The 16564-nt window shown below is 45.4% G+C and overlaps 1 protein-coding gene across 5 annotated transcripts in view; it reads right to left on the bottom strand.

The window, feature by feature from the left end:
- Positions 1 to 906: 906 nt before the first annotated feature.
- Positions 907 to 16564, bottom strand: part of LOC140412411 (glutathione hydrolase 1 proenzyme-like) — a 141231-nt gene continuing 125573 nt past the window's right edge. For all 5 annotated transcript variants that reach the window (XM_072500820.1, XM_072500823.1, XM_072500821.1 and 2 more), the window contains 4 exons: positions 14208 to 14329; positions 12757 to 12869; positions 3518 to 3646; positions 907 to 1206 (listed from right to left, as the gene is read on the bottom strand). In XM_072500820.1, coding sequence (XP_072356921.1) covers positions 1042 to 1206; positions 3518 to 3646; positions 12757 to 12869; positions 14208 to 14329 — 529 coding nt within the window. In that variant the 3' untranslated portion in view covers positions 907 to 1041. The remainder of the gene's footprint in view (positions 1207 to 3517; positions 3647 to 12756; positions 12870 to 14207; positions 14330 to 16564) is intronic.

Genomic DNA, 16564 nt, shown 5'->3' with positions numbered 1-16564 from the left:
GACAATAAGAGCCAGTAAATCGTATGGATTACTTTAACCCCACCCACTTGTCGCAGTTTCTGGTAGATGAACAGTGTTAAAATTGGGCCGAGTCTGCAGACCCGAAATTCAACACTTTTCACTGCTCTCTGCTTTTGATTTCTGAAGGTAGCAAGGGAGAATATATGATGTTATGTATTCTTGTTTGTCTTTCAATTGTTTGCCCTAGTGTGGAATGGACTCCAAAGGCAAAGTTCCTGAACTTCTGCTCGGGTTCTACCTTCTAATCTAATTCCAGCCAAAGATCCACAGAACACTCAGGGACTGTAGAAATTCAGGGACAAATATTCAATGAATGCATCTTGGTCATTGACATCCACAATTAATTTCATTTCTGTACTGCTTCTTCGCTGTTGATATAGCTTTAACTTGCACCTTGGCTAGCCTAATTTAATATTATAGGGTCACATATTGCAGTGCATCTTATGCCACGTTATAATTATTACAATCTTTGATAAAGACATGGGGCGTCATTCTCCGCCGGCGGGAGTCTCCGTTTTGCTGGCGCCCGGGGGTTTCCCGACGGCGTGGGGCTGCCCCACAATGGGAAACTCCATTGACCGGCCGGTGTTACGGAGACTCCCGCCGGCCGGTCGGAGCAGAAATGTGGCGGGGCGGGTAGGAGAATTTCGCCCATGTTGTGGGAAAGTTTCCAACCTGGCAGGAGCATTTTCGAAAAGCTCAATTTTTTAACCATTTGATTTGGAAGATCATGCGCAGTCCACGTCCAAATATTCACTGTGCTCACAATGGATGAGAATTTTTGCTGCAATTAACTGCTCCCAATATTTAATTTACAGTTTTGGGCTCTGATCGATGCAATACAGCATAATGCTTGCTACCTTTTACCAAAATGTTTCGGTGCGGTTCATGTTAAGGTCTTTAATGATTCATATAGCAGTGATAATTTACAGACAAAACCTCAAATGTGTTGGTTGAAGTATTCCACTTCATATTCCATCGTGATATTGTACGGCAAAATTAAATAGGTTTGAGAGCATTTCAGTATCCTGCAGGGCAGCCACCTTTACGCGTGGTATCTGAAACAGCGTGCCAAACGTTCCCTTCTCGTACAATAACCTGAACTACCGAGGGCATGTCGGCAAAACCACTGATATGCATTTTCTTCTTTAGGTCATCTTCTATTTCTTTGCGGAACTGGCGAAGCTGCAGGAATCAAACACATTCATGGAAAATAACTCCACGTTAGAATTATCAAGCGCATATTAACCTTTCAGTACTACAGACTTTTGTTTTTTAAAACTATCTTTGAGAAACTATGCTAAGGACCAAGGCCCTTGCTACAGATCACCAGTGTTGAAAAGAATCATATAGGGACATGAATCCGAAGAGAAGTTTTAAAAGTAGAAAAATCTGTCGGAAAGTGGTGGGCAGGAGGGTCCTCCCAAGGGGGGCTGACGGAGCGGAGGTGAAATAACCAACTTTATAGTTTGACACAGAAAAGGAAAATTCCAAACACAGAAAAGGGAATCAACATAACAAAGAGGAAAAATGCATTGAATGAGATATCTGTAGTTTAGAATTGATGGGAGACACTGTTCAGGAAAGCTTTGAGCTCCAAACTTTAATTAAATACAGTGAGTCTAGACAGATTGCACGAGCGAAAGAATATCCGTAGAAGATGACAAGTTTTTTCTTTGATCTTGTTCATGATGTGAGAGAAATTCTAGAATCATAGAATCTACAGTGAAGAAGGAGGCCATTTGGCCCATCGAGTCTGCACCGCCCTTGGAAAGAGCACCCCACCCAAGCCCACACCTCCACCCTATCCCCGTAACCCAGTCACCCCACCCCACCTTTTTGGACACTAAGGTCAATTTAGCATGGCCAATCAACCTAACCTGTACGTCTTTGGACTGTGGGAAGGAACCGGAGCACCCGGAGGGAACCCACGCAGACACGGGGAGAACTTGCAGACTCCGCACAGACAGTGACCCATGCCGGGAATCGAACCTGGGTCCCTGGAGCTGTGAAGCAACTGTGCTGACCAGTGTGCTACCATGCTGCCCACCAGAGAAGATATGATGGAAACAGTATTCATGTGCAGTGTTCAATGATTTGTTCGATCTGTATTTGATACTGTTAGCCTGGTAACTGATCCATGTATACTTGCTTTTTGCTTTAGCTTGTGGGTTGAGTGGGGGATCTGCAAAACTTGTATGTGTGTATGTGCATGAGTGCATGTTCATCTCTGCATTGCTCGGAGATAAATCAGATAAATCACATCAATCCAGTGAATACATAACAAACATTGGCAATGAGTTTGGTGTTTAGCTTTACCAGCTCCAGAACCATTTATTTCATCCCCTGGAGATCCTCCCATGGGAGTGATGGAATTCAGGGTTCAAGACCTACTTGCTGACTATAGGTATGGACAATCTAGGTGTAACACCAATCCATAAAAAGCCGTACTTGTACATTGTCTCAGAACAGAAGGCCGGCAAGTGTTCAGCTCACAAAAGATACATCTCTATCTGATACGGCATTAGGTGCTCTCGAAAAATACTTTGGGCCAAGAAGAAAATGTGATGATTGAATGACGGCATTGATATCCATTCCATCAGAGATCCCAGGAAAACAGGGATCCCATCGAACAATATGAGGCAGCATTGTGGTGATTGGTTTCTGCATGTAGGTTTCGTACTCTAACCAGTGAGCGAATTAGTGATCAATTAATTGGTACTGCGATGTTCCTTGTGTTGACACATCAACTCCTCAAGTTTCACTAAATTTTAAATCTGTGCCAAAGTATTACAGGAGCTGAAACAACTAGAAGCAAGGTAGAAGTACTGAGAAAATTGACTAATTGCCAGGGAGAGAGGCAGGACTTCAATAAAAGAGCACGGAGAGAGGGAGGTAAGACTTCAATAAAGAGCAGGAGAGAGAGGCGGTACCTCAAAAAAACAAGAGTGACACGACAGGAAAACCAAGGAAGAGTAGCAGCATTGGTAAATAGGACCTGGTGAGCATTTATACTGTACTTAATATGCCCTATACTAATGGAAGTAAAAGTAAAGGGAGCAATTTAAGGATAAGTCATGGCAGGACAGCTTGGCTATGTGGAACTCCCCTCTTGTGTGATGTGAGTAGCCAAGGACACTTACAATGTCAAGGGTGACCACATGCGCAAGAAGTGTCTCCAGCTGAAGCTATTCAAAATCTGCAAAGGGCACAGATTTAAGTTAGTTGGCAAAAGAAGAAAGGACGGCATAAGAATAAAACTCTTACACACAGCGAGTGATTATCTGGAATGCACAACTTGAGAGGCTGTGGTAGGAGTAGGGTCAGTTGAGGCTTTCTAAAGATAATTATCTGAAAAGGAAAATGTTGCAGGGCGACAGGGAAAGGGCAGGGGAGTGGTACTAGGCGGTTTGCTCCTGCAGAAGCCTGTACCACTTTCATGATTGCAACTTCTCACGTGACTGAATTGTTTACATTGGTTTCCAAATTTACTAACCTCCTCTGCATTTGATGCCAGTTCCTCAGATTCAAATTGCACAAGATTTGGTAACAATTGGTGGTGAACCCTTGGCTTCTTCACTGCCTCACAAGCATCATCACCAAACCAAAGGGCATTCATTATAACCTATTGAACAAGAAACACATTATTCAACAAGTCAAAAAGGATGCCAGTCTTGTTAACATAAAATTAGCTTTTAGTAATTACTGTTTGGAGATGACATAAAGAGGAATGATTGGTGGAATCAGAATCAATAATAGCTTTCAAAAGGAAACTGAAATTTACTTAAAAATTAAATATTGGCAGGGCTATGAGGAAAGACACAATTGCAATGGCCCAATTGTCCTCTTTCTATTTTGTACATTTATACGATATTGGCCCAGATCTCCTGGGTCAGTGAGAGGCTGAGGATATTGCTGCAACTCTGATGATTAATGCGACACTACCTTTTTTGCATCATTGCAGCCGAGTTTTTTATGTCACATCTGCAGCAGCGATTCCACAGTGCAGACACCCCCGAGAAACAATGACAAGGAGGAACAACATGGAGGCAATACCCCTTCTTTAATACATTTGTTAGGTACTGCCTAACAACTTCCTTACCTTGCAGGTCAGCTGTTAGTTCGGGAGAGAGAGAGAGCCGGGACCTTGGAAACAGCGCGGGAGATTGAAAAAGCGCGGGAGCTGCGAGGCAGAGGGGACAGTTTAAAAGGTCGCGGCCTGGGTGAGGTAAGTACTGCCTAACAACTTCCTTACCTTGCAGGTCAGCTGTTAGTTTCGGGAGATCAGTTTCGGGAGCAGGCCTATTGGCTGACTGTAAATCAGGAAGGATACAAAGGGTGTGGCTGAAGTGCCTTTAGAAACAGAGTGCTGGAGGCCAACAGAGTGTACCTGAGTTTGGGTAAGGCTGAGTTCGGGTAAGAGGTGAGTGAGGGCTGTGTTTTTTGGTGTTTGGGGTTGAGTTTCCAAAAAAAAACAAAAAAAAAAAATCCAATTAATTAAGTAAATTAATTAACTAGTTAAGGGAATTTGGTGCTCATCTTAAGGAGGTGCAGAGAAGCAGACCTGTGAGGGAGTCTCGGGAGCAATTACATCACAGCCAGCAGGTAAGTGATTGGCTTGTAACTGGTAAGTGATTTCTCTCTCTTTGACTTTCTCTTAGCTGTGTAGTGTAGTTCAAATTTAAATTCAGGTTTAAGTCATGGCAGGAGAGCTCAGACCCGTGTCATGCTCCTCTTGTGAGATGTGGCAAGTCAGGGACACTTCTGGTGTCCCTGACTCCTTCACCTGCAAGAAGTGTGTCCAACTGCAGCTCCTGTTAGACCGCTTGACGGCTCTGGAGCTGCGGATGGATTCACTTTGGAGCATCCGCGATGCTGAGGAAGTTGTGGATAGCACATTCAGTGAGTTGGTCACACCACAGATTAAAATTACTGAGGCAGATAGGGAATGGGTGACCAACAGACAGAGGAAGAGTAGGAAGGCAGTGCAGGGATCCCCTGCGGTCATCTCCCTCCAAAACAGATTTACCGTTTTGGAAACTGTTGGGGGAGATGGCTCACCAGGGGAAGGTGGCAGCAGCCAGGTTCATGGCACCGTGGCTGGCTCTGCTGCACAGAAGGGCGGGAAAAAGAGTGGCAGAGTTATAGTGATAGGGGATTCAATTGTAAGGGGAATAGACAGGCGTTTCTGCGGACGCAAACGAGAATCCAGGTTGGTATGTTGCCTCCCTGGTGCAAGGGTCAAGGATGTCTCGGAGCGGCTGCAGGGCATTCTGGAGGGGGAGGGTGAACAGCCAGCTGTCGTGGTGCATATAGGCACCAACGATATAGGTACAAAATGGGATGAGGTCCTACAAGCTGAATTTAGGGAGTTAGGAATTAAACTAAAAAGTAGGACCTCAAAGGTAGTAATAGGATTGCTACCAGTGCCACGTGATAGTCAGAGTAGGAATGACAGGATAGCTAGGATGAATACGTGGCTTGAGAGATGGTGCAAGAGGGAGGGTTTCAAATTCCTGGGACATTGGGACCGGTTCTGGGGGAGGTGGGACCTGTACAAATCGGACGGTCTGCATCTGGGTGGGACCGGAACCAATGTTCTCGGAGGTGTGTTTGCCAGTGCAGTTGGGGAGGGTTTAAACTAATGTGGCAGGGGGATGGGAACCGATGTAGGAAGTCAGTGGGGACGGAAACAAAAGGCAGGAAGGGAGAGTGTGTAAAGCATGACCAGAGAAAGCAGGGCAGAGAGCAAGGAAAGTCTACATTAAACTGCATTTATTTCAATGCAAGGGGCCTGACGGGCAAAGCGGATGAACACAGGGCATGGATGGGCACATGGGACTGGGATATTATAGCTATGACTGAAACATGGCTAAGGGAGGGGCACGACTGGCAGCTCAATGTTCCGGGGTACAGATGCTATAGAAAGGATAGAACAGGAGGTAAGAGAGGAGGGGGAGTGGCGTTTTTGATTAGGGAGAACATCACGGCAGTACTTAGAGGGGATATATCCGAGGGTTCGCCCACTGAGTCTATATGGGTGGAACTGAAAAATAAGAAGGGAGAGATCACCTTGATAGGACTGTACTACAGGCCCCCAAATAGTCAGCGAGAAATTGAGGAGCAAATATGTAAGGAGATTACAGATAGCTGCAAGAAAAATAGGGTGGTAATAGTAGGGGACTTTAACTTTCCCAACATTGACTGGGACAGCCATAGCATTAGGGGCTTGGATGGAGGGAAATTTGTTGAGTGTATTCAGGAGGAATTTCTCATTCAGTATGTGGATGGACCGACTAGAGAGGGGGCAAAACTTGACCTCGTCTTGGGAAATAAGGAAGGGCAAGTGACAGAAGTGCTAGTGAGAGATCACTTTGGGACAAGTGACCATAACTCCATTAGTTTTAAGATAGCTATGGAGAATGATAGGTCTGGCCCAAGAGTTAAAATTCTTAATTGGGGCAAGGCAAATTTTGATGGTATCAGACAGGAACTTTCAGAGGTAGATTGGGGGAGACTGTTGGCAGGCAAAGGGACGGCTGGTAAATGGGAGGCTTTTAAAAATGTGTTAACCAGGGTGCAGGGTAAGCACATTCCCTTTAGAGTGAAGGGCAAGGCTGGTAGAAGTAGGGAACCCTGGATGACTCGAAATATTGAGACTCTGGTCAAAAAGAAGAAGGAGGCATATGACGTACATAAACAACTGGGATCAAGTGGATCCCTTGAAGAGTATAGAGATTGTCGAAATAGAGTTAAGAGGGAAATCAGGAGGGCAAAAAGGGGACATGAAATTGCTTTGGCAAATAATGCAAAGGAGAATCCAAAGAGATTCTACAGATACATAAAGGGGAAAAGAGTAACTAGGGACAGAGTAGGGCCTCTTAAGGATCAACAAGGACATCTATGTGCAGAGCCACAAGAGTTGGGTGAGATCCTGAATGAATATTTCTCATCGGTATTCACGGTGGAGAAAGGCATGGATGTTAGGAAACTAAGGGAAATAAATAGTGATGGCTTGAGAAGTGTGCATATTACAGAGGAGGAGGTGCTAGAAGTCTTAAAGCGCATCAAGGTAGATCAATCCCCGGGACCTGATGAAATGTATCCCAGGATGTTGTGGGAGGCTAGGGAGGAAATTGCGGGTCCCCTAACAGAGATATTTGAATCATCGGCAGCCACAGGTGAGGTGCCTGAAGATTGGAGAGTGGCGAATGTTGTGCCCTTGTTTAAGAAGGGCAGCAGGGAAAAGCCTGGGAACTACAGACCGGTGAGCCTAACGTCTGTAGTAGGTAAGTTGCTAGAAGGTATTCTGAGAGACAGGATCTACAAGCATTTAGAGAGGCAAGGACTGATTCGGGGCAGTCAGCATGGCTTTGTGCGTGGAAAATCATGTCTCACAAATTTGATTGAGTTTTTTGAGGGGGTGACCAAGAAGGTAGATGAGGGCAGTGCAGTAGACGTTGTCTACATGGACTTTAGCAAAGCCTTTGACAAGGTACCGCATGGTAGGTTGTTGCAGAAGGTTAAAGCTCACGGGATCCAGGGTGAGGTTGCCAATTGGATTCAAAATTGGCTGGACGACAGAAGACAGAGGGTGGTTGTTTTTCAAACTGGAGGCCTGTGACCAGTGGTGTGCCTCAGGGATCGGTGCTGGGTCCACTGTTATTTGTGATTTATATTAATGATTTGGATGAGAATTTAGGAGGCATGGTTAGTAAGTTTGCAGATGACACCAAGATTGGTGGCACAGTGGATAGTGAAGAAGGTTATCTAGGATTGCAACGGAATCTTGATCAATTAGGCCAGTGGGCCGACGAATGGCAGATGGAGTTTAATTTAGATAAATGTGAGGTGATGCATTTTGGCAGATCGAATCAGGCCAGGACCTACTCAGTTAATGGTATGGCGTTGGGGAGAGTTATAGAACAAAGAGATCTAGGAGTACAGGTTCATAGCTCCTTGAAGGTGGAGTCGCAGGTGGACAGGGTGGTGAAGAAGGCATTCGGCATGCTTGGTTTCATTGGTCAGAACATTGAATACAGGAGTTGGGACGTCTTGTTGAAGTTGTACAAGACATTGGTACGGCCACACTTGGAATACTGTGTGCAGTTCTGGTCACCCTATTATAGAAAGGATATTATTAAACTAGAAAGAGTGCAGAAAAGATTTACTAGGATGTTGCCGGGACTTGATGGTTTGAGGAGATGGTATAAGGAGAGGCTGGATAGACTGGGACTTTTTTTCCCTGGAGCGTAGGAGGCTTAGGGGTGATCTTATAGAGGTCTATAAAATAATGAGAGGCATAGATAAGGTAGATAGTCAACATCTTTTCCCAAAGGTAGGGGAGTCTAAAACTAGAGGGCATAGGTTTAAGGTGAGAGGGGAGAGATTCAGAAGGGCCCAGAGGGGCAATTTCTTCACTCAGAGGGTAGTGAGTGCCTGGAATGGGCTGCCAGAGGTAGTAGTAGAGGCGGGTACAATTGTGTCTTTTAAAAAGCATTTAGATAGTTACATGGGTAAGATGGGTATAGAGGGTTATGGGCCAAGTGCGGGCAACTGGGACTAGTTTAATGGTAAAAACTGGGCGGCATGGACTGGTTGGGCCGAAGGGCCTGTTTCCATGCTGTAAACTTCTATGATTCTATGATCAGCTGCCATGTTCAGAAAAATTCAAAAAGGTCTGAAATAGTTTCAGTGGGTTAGTGAGTGCTTAAGTGCATTGGTGAGGGGTGTGTGTAAGAGAGAGTCGGGTGTGTGTGTGTGTGAGAGAGAGAGAGTTGGGTGTGTATGTGTGTGTGAGAGAGAGTTGGGTGTGTATGTGTGTGTGAGAGAGTTGGGTGTGTATGTGTGTGTGACAGAGAGAGTTGGGTGTGTATGTGTGTGTGAGAGAGAGTTGGGTGTGTATGTGTGTGTGAGAGAGAGTTGGGTGTGTATGTGTGTGTGACAGAGAGAGTTGGGTGTGTATGTGTGTGTGAAAGAGAGTTGAGTGTGTTTATGTGTGTGTGAGAGAGAATTGGGTGTGTCTCTGTGTGTGAGAAAGAGTTGAGTATGTTTATGTGTGTGTGAGAGAGAGTTGAGTGTGTTCATGTGTGTGTGAGAGAGAGAGTTGGGTATGTCTGTGTGTGTGTGAGAGAGAGAGTTGGGTGTGTCTGTGTGTGTGTGAGAGAGAGAGTTGGGTGTGTCTCTGTGTGTGAGAGAGAGAGTTGGGTGTGTTTGTGTGAGAGAGAGAGTTGGATATGCCTGTGTGTATGAGAGAATTGGGTATGTATGTGAGAGAAAGTCGGGTGTGTGTGCATGTGAGCTGTGTGTGTACGTGCGTGTGTGACAGAGAGCTGTGTGTGTATGTGAGAGAGCGGGTGTGCCTCTGTGTGAGAGAGTCGGGTGTGTGTTTGTGGTAGAAAGTCAGATGTGTGTGTGTGTGTGTGTCTGATGTGGGTGAGCGAAGAGTGGCTGTTTGTGAGTGGTTGAGTGTGTTGGATTGGATTTGTCACGTGTACCGTGGTACAGTGAAAAGTATTTTTCTGCGAGCAGCTCAACAGATCATTAAGTACATGAAATGAAAGGAAATAAGAGAAAATACTGAGGGTGCTATTCTCCACCCCCCCACGCCGCGTGGGAGAATCGCCGGGGCGCCGGGCGAATCGCGCCACGCTGCCCCGATCCCCGCACGCGATTCTTCCACCCTCTGGAAACCGGCGGCGCGCGATTCGCACTAGGCCACTCGGCGAACCGGCGAGAGGTGATTCTCCATCCGGATGGGCCGAGCGGCCGCTACGACACGAAAGGTTCCTGCCGGTGCCGTCCACCACTGGTCGCTGCGGGAACGCTGGGGGGGGGGGGGGGGGCGGCCTGTGGGGGGTGGGGGGGGGGGGCTCCTTCACCGGGGTGGCCTCCGATGGGGTCTGGCCCGCGATCGGGGCCCACCGATCGGCTGACCGGCCTTTCCCCCCCACCCCCCGGGCCTACCTCCTTCCGCGTGCGGCCCCAGAACACCGGCTCCATGTTAGTGAGGGGCCGGCGTGCGTAAGATGTTCCCCGCGCATGCGCGGGTTGGCGCGGCACCCATTTGGCGCCACGTAAGGATGCTGGAGCGGCGTGAACCACTCCAGCGCCGTGCTGGGCCCCTGTGGGGGCCAGAATAGGTCGTCTCCGGGCCCTGTTTGCCTTTCACGACGGCGTTCACGACGGCGCGAACACTTGGCCTCAATATCGGAGAATCGCCCCCATAATAGGGCTACACAAGGTATACAATGCAACTACATAAGCACCAGCATCGGATGAAGCATACAGGGTGTAGTGTTGATGAGATCAGTCCATAAGAAGGTCATTTAGGAGTCTGGTAACAGCGGGAAAGAAGCTGTTTTTGAGTCTGTTTGTGCGTGTTCTCAGACTTCTGTATCTCCTGCCGATGGAAGAAGCTGGAAGAGTGAGTAAGCCGGGTGGGAGGGGTCTTTGATTATGCTGCCCGCTTTCCTCAGGAGGTGTAGATGGAGTCAATAGATGGGAGGCAGGTTCGTGTGATGGACTGGGCTGTGTTCATGACTGTGTGTGGGTGTGCGTATGTGTGAGAGCGTGGTGTGTGTGTGTGTGAGAGCGGGGTGTGTGTGTGAGAGCGGGTGTGTGAGTGCAGGTGCGTGTGTGTGAGAGAGTCAAGTGTGAGTGTGTGTGTGTGTGAGTGTAGGTGCATGAGTGAGTGTGAGTGTGGTGCATGTAAATTGCGTGTAAACTGCCCGTCCTGTCCAAAAAGGCGAGGTGGGGTTACTGGGTTACAGGGATAGGGTGGAGGCATGGGCTTAATTGGGTTGCTCTTTCCAAGAGCCGTTGCAGACTCGATGGGCCGAATGGCCTCCTTCTGCACTGTAAATTCTATGTGTGAATGTGAGTGCGCATGTGTGAGCAGGGTGCGTGTATGTGAGTGCGAGAGTCAGGTATGTGGGCGGGAGTCAGGTGCCTGCGAGAATCGGGTGTGTCTGCGAGAATTGGGGGGGGGGGGTGCGAGAATTGGGTGTGTCTACCTCCCTGCTCTTCCCTCGTGGCGCTTTTCAAATATATATCAAATTACCTTTTGAAAGTTACTACTAAATCTGCTTCCATCATCCTTTCAGTTAATGCAATCCTGATCACTACAGTTTCCTTTGGCAAAAATAATTCCCTCAACCTCGCCTATTCCAGGTTCTTTTGCCAATTTGTTTTTGTTTTCAATCAAATGGGTGAAAGGCTATTTACATCAAAAACTGTGAGAGAAGATACAGATAACACAAGTTTGGAGAATTGTACAACATTTGGAAAACAACTAAAATTGCCATCTGTTTTCACAATTTGTCTGAGAATTCAATATGGTACAGCAATACTCGAAAGCTGCTAACCTTTGCTCTCAAAATGGATAATAGGCAGTACTACTACTCTTTATGGGGAAATATTTTAGCTGCCTTAACAGTACAAAATTCTGAATAAGAGTAATAAAAGTCTAACTAGTTCAATTACCTTTCTCCAATACTGGTGTATAATTTAAAAATCACTCCTTATTTAAAAGCAGCAATATCGATGTTGTTATTCCACAGGCTCAGAACAGAGACTGATACTCCAATTGAATATTGATATAAAGGGAAATCAAAGCTACCCTGGGGAGTGAAGATTTGCCACAGCTTACAAAAGATATGCAGATATTGCAGCAAGACCAGAAAAGGAATAAAATTAGATGTGGAAGGACATTGTGCTAAGAAATTGCTTCGCTTCTGATCATCATTAAAAAAAAAACTATAAATCGGTAACTAGGCAAAAAAATGTTAGACAGCATCTTGTGAAAGAGAAAACCTGGGGATCACTGCTTTTTGGTCAGAAGTCACATGGAGGAGAAAGCTTCCTGAAAGAAGGTAAGAATAGCTGACTCATCCAGGTGACCCAAGAAAGACTGATATCACCTGGGACAAATTAAGGAAACCAGTGATCAAGAAATTGTCTAGCGAACAATGTTTGGATGCAATTACTGACCATTTGATTGAAAGCCATCTTCACGCACATACACAAATGGGAAACATGTAAAGAAGAAGCAAAACTGGATGTTTTGTGGCGCATGAAGGATCAGGTAGCGCCTCTTCCTTCTGATGTGTGACTCTTGGTGGGGAGGAGATGATAGATGGTAAGCGATGGGCAATGGGTGATTAATGACAAGCAACAAGTGATGTGCAACGGGTTTGCTCTGCCCATCTGTCCCATGAAAAATTCTCTTTGTCTTCCTAAAATCTACACATTACTAAATTCAAGTTTGATGCCAACCAATTGCTGTTCATCCTCTTTCTTTTTGGCCCTTCAGCTAAGACAGGTCAATTTAAAAAAAATTGGTATTAAGAATTACACTTTGATATAATATAAAGGAGAGAGAGAAATTGTGTTGATCGACTTGAGGTTTTCTTTGTGTTGAGTTATCTCCTGAACTCGCATCCCTTCCACCGCTAAACCTGCCCACCCCCCCCGCAGTGCGTTTATTGGGTTGGGGCGAATGTGAAATATTCACCCCTCAAGAAGTATTCATCTCGCAGAGAAATGGATTAAATGAACTGGGTTGGGGTGAATGTGAAATATTTACCCCTCAAGAAGTATTCATCTCGCAGAGAAATGGATTAAATGAACTAACGAGCTTTTCCTTGATCAATAGTTTTGCCTGTGAGACATGAGGTTTCTTCAACCTACCTTGATTCCATTTGATTTAATTTCCTGTTCTATTTTCATACATACCAGAGCAGTTGCTGTGATGATCCTTGAGCTGCCTGAAGCTCCAACCACCATTTTCACTTTTTTATCTTTGTCAAGTATAATCACAGGAGACATAGCAGAGAAAGGTCTTCTGCCTATTGGAAAATTGGGGATATCGATAACATTAGTTGAATTATTTTATTGCTGAGTTTATTCCATTCTCTCTGCTCAGTTATAAAGAATTGCTGCCTAAAATGTAATAAACTGACAGGATTACTTGTTATTTCAGGACTATATATTCAATGGGGTCGTCCTCTTCCCTTTCACCTCAAGGTCTTGAATGAAATGAAATGAAAATCGCTTATTGTCACAAGTAGGCTTCAATGAAGTTACTGTGAAAAGTCTCGGCGCCTGTTCGGGGAGGTTGGTACGGGAATCGAACCGTGCTGCTGGCCTGCCTTGGTCTGCTTTAAAAGCCAGCGATTTAGCAGAGTGTGCTGGTTAATCATATCAACCATTCTGAGCCATTCTCCAAAGACTTGCTTAATGCATGCTCCCTCCATACAGTGAGGCCCTTCCAAGAGGTGAAATACAGGCAATTATCAAAAGTGTATTCAAATTTGTACCCTCAGAGCTTAATGGGTCAATTGTTAAGTCCCTTATTTCGTATAGGGGAGTGTCCTTATGCGCCACTTGTCCACTCAAACCTCAGGAAGCACAGCCATCTGGGGCTGTTTAGCACAGGGCTAAATCGCTGGCTTTGAAAGCAGACCAAGGCAGGCCAGCAGCACGGTTCAATTCCCGTAACAGTCTCCCCGAATAGGTGCCGGAATGTGGCGGCTAGGGGCTTTTCACAGTAACTTCATTTGAAGCCTACTTGTGACAATAAGCGATTTTCATTTCATTTCATTTCAATGGTCCCAAGCTTTAGACATCCTACCATCTTCAGTTTAAGCACAAAGAGTGCTCGCAATTCTGATGTGTTCTTTCCCATGAGCACCAAGCAATAAAACGGTGCTCGACCTGTCCACCTGGGCCTTCAATTTAGCTTGTGCAACACTGGTGCACTCGTCTCTCTGGGAAAAGATTCTCTGGCTAGAAAGAAGAATTGCAATACTTCATTTTTAAACATAGGGCATGGGAAATTTTGGGTGCACAGGTGCACCGTTATTCTGGTGTTGTGCTTGACGCTGTGAAATTCACCCCACGATCCTAATGGAACAGATTTCACAACAGCAGGACTTTGAGTGTGTTCCAAAACCACTGTTACTTGAAGAAGCCCTGTGACATAAAGGGAGCATAAGCTGTCATGGAATATGTTATTTCATTAGCAAAATGGAAATTAAGTTTGCCGGCATATGTATTAAATTACATAATTAGAGCAAGAAGTTTAAAATGATCTCAGGAAAAAAATTACAATTTTTATTTACCAACAAACATTATGTGGCCGCTCCCTCAAATAATTCATTTGAAAAAAAAATCATGAAACATACCAGGTTGCACATAGTTTTCAGAACATGGTGGTAGACTGTTGTTATCTCTGTACTGTGAAAAGTCTGCCATCTGATTATTGAATATTATCCCAGTCACATTCGAACGAACAAATGATCCAAAACTGAAAAATACAAAACAAGAATCAGAGTGAAGGACTGTCTGTGCGAGCAGACAGGAATTTTTACTGGTAGTGCCTCTGACAGGATAGACATTGATTGTGATGATTTTTTCCCATTGAGATTGCAAGAGCTGAATTTGCAATTCACCCACATTCTCTTGCTATTGATTTTCTCCATTTTCCTCGTGTGTATGTGTGTGGCGTGGGGGGGTGCAGGGGTGGTCATGCTCTGGAATTTAACTAGCTGCAAAATCAATTTGAGTTGCAAAGTTGTCTCGCTGGTGAACCTATCTCTGGCCTTGCCTTCAGGTGGCATAGATCCATCCAGCATTCCAGGGCTCTCCGTCAGGTTTGGCTTTCGAGGGTTGTCCCTATAGGGGCAGCACAATGGCACAGTGGTTAGCACTACTGCCTCACAGCTACAGCGTTTCGGGTTCAATTCCAGCCTCGGGCGACTGTGTGGAGTTTGTACATTCTCCCCGTGTCTGCGTGGGTTTCCTCTGGGTGCGCACAGTGGTTTCCTCCCGCAGTCCAAAGATGTGCAGGTTAAGTGCTTTGGCCAAGCTAAATTGCCCTTGAGTGACCAAAAGGTTAGGTGGGGTTACTGGGTATGGAGATAGGGTGGAGGCGTGGGCTTAAGTAGGGCGTCCTTTCCAAGTGCTGGGGTAGACTCGATGGGCTGAATGGCCTCCTTCTGCACTGTAAATTCTATGATAGGTGCGATGTACCTTTTCCAAATTAAACTCATTGTATATTCTGGGAAAGAGATGGAGTTCATAGCAGCAGGCATTGAGAGTCTCCTTCCTTTACTCCTCTGGTGACCGTGAAGGTGCCACTGAATTTTGGTCACATACCCACTGAAGAATCATTTTCTTTTGAAGAAGAGGACTCTCTTCATACCAACTCAAAAAAAAGGGAAAATGTGCTCAGCTGACATTGGATAGGCAAAGCAACATTGTACTAGTGTTCTGTGAAAGGGATAGAACATATTTGATAACCTTCAATTGAAACAAATAGTCATTAGAGTGGCCTGGAGGGTTTCCTGCAATCAGGAAACATCTGGGCCCGAAGGAACAAGCAGTTCTCAATTGACTAATGTACTCTCTTCTTGGGATTTGATACTAGTGGTTAGTATTCACTCAGTCAAACTTTTTTTCACCACATCCATCTCATTCTATCTTCCATGTTCACACAGCTCTTTAACTATTCCTTCTTGCACACCATTCTCAGTATATCAATTCAGCCCCGCATTTAGCCCTTTCCGTTGGCTCATTGTTTGAATCACTAACCTTCATTATTACCATCCAGCTATCAGGTTCAAGTCATATAACAATTTGTTCAACTCCCCAAGTTGAGGCCTCAACTGGTGTATTATGGACAATTCTAGGCACCACCCAGATTTCAGGAAAGACACAAAGTCAGAGAAAGGAGACAGAGGAAGTTTACCAGGATGTTCAGAGAGATGAGGAGGAGTTCGAAAAGTTTGGATTTGTTCTCCTTGGAACACGAGAGGTCAAGAATTGACCTAATAGAGGTTTTCAAGACTTTTTCTGAGAGCAGAGAGACATTTGGCAAATGGGTCAATAACCAGGAGGAGTAGATTTAAAATCATTGGTAAAAGGTCTAGGGGAGAGGAGAAGACATATTTTCACGCAAGGAGTTACTGAAATCAAGAATGCTTTACCTGAAAAGCTGGTTGAAGCTGGTTCAAAAACTAATTTTCAAAGGGAGTTGGGCAGGAAGATGAGGATTGCATAGACTATTTTCTGAATGGGAAAATGCTTGGGAAATCAGAAGCACAAAGGGACTTGGGAGTCCATGTTCGTAATCCTCTTAAGGTTAATGTGTAGGTTCAGTCGGCAGTTAAGAAGGCAAAGCCAATGTTAGCATTCATGTCAAGAGGGCTCGAATACAAGACCAGGGATGTACTTCTGAGGCTGTACAAGGCTCTAGTCAGACCCTATTTGGAGTATTGTGAGCAGTTTTAGGCCCCATATCTAAGGAAAGATGTGCTGGCCTTGAAAGGGTCCAGAGGAGGTTCACAAGAATGATCCCTGGAATGAACAGCTTATCGTGTGAGTACAGTCTGGGTCTGTACTCGTTGGAGTTTAGAAGAATGGGGGGGATCTTATTGAAACTTACAGGATACTGCGAGGCTTGGATAGAGTGGACGTGGAGAGGATGTTTCCACTTGTAGGAAAAACTAGAACCAGAGGACACCATCTCAGATTAAAGGAC

The sequence above is a fragment of the Scyliorhinus torazame genome, chromosome 1, assembly GCF_047496885.1.
Source record: "Scyliorhinus torazame isolate Kashiwa2021f chromosome 1, sScyTor2.1, whole genome shotgun sequence".
Lineage (NCBI taxonomy): Eukaryota > Metazoa > Chordata > Chondrichthyes > Carcharhiniformes > Scyliorhinidae > Scyliorhinus > Scyliorhinus torazame.
The sequence above is the reverse complement of the archived record's forward strand: the minus strand, read 5'-3'. Positions and strand labels throughout refer to the sequence as shown.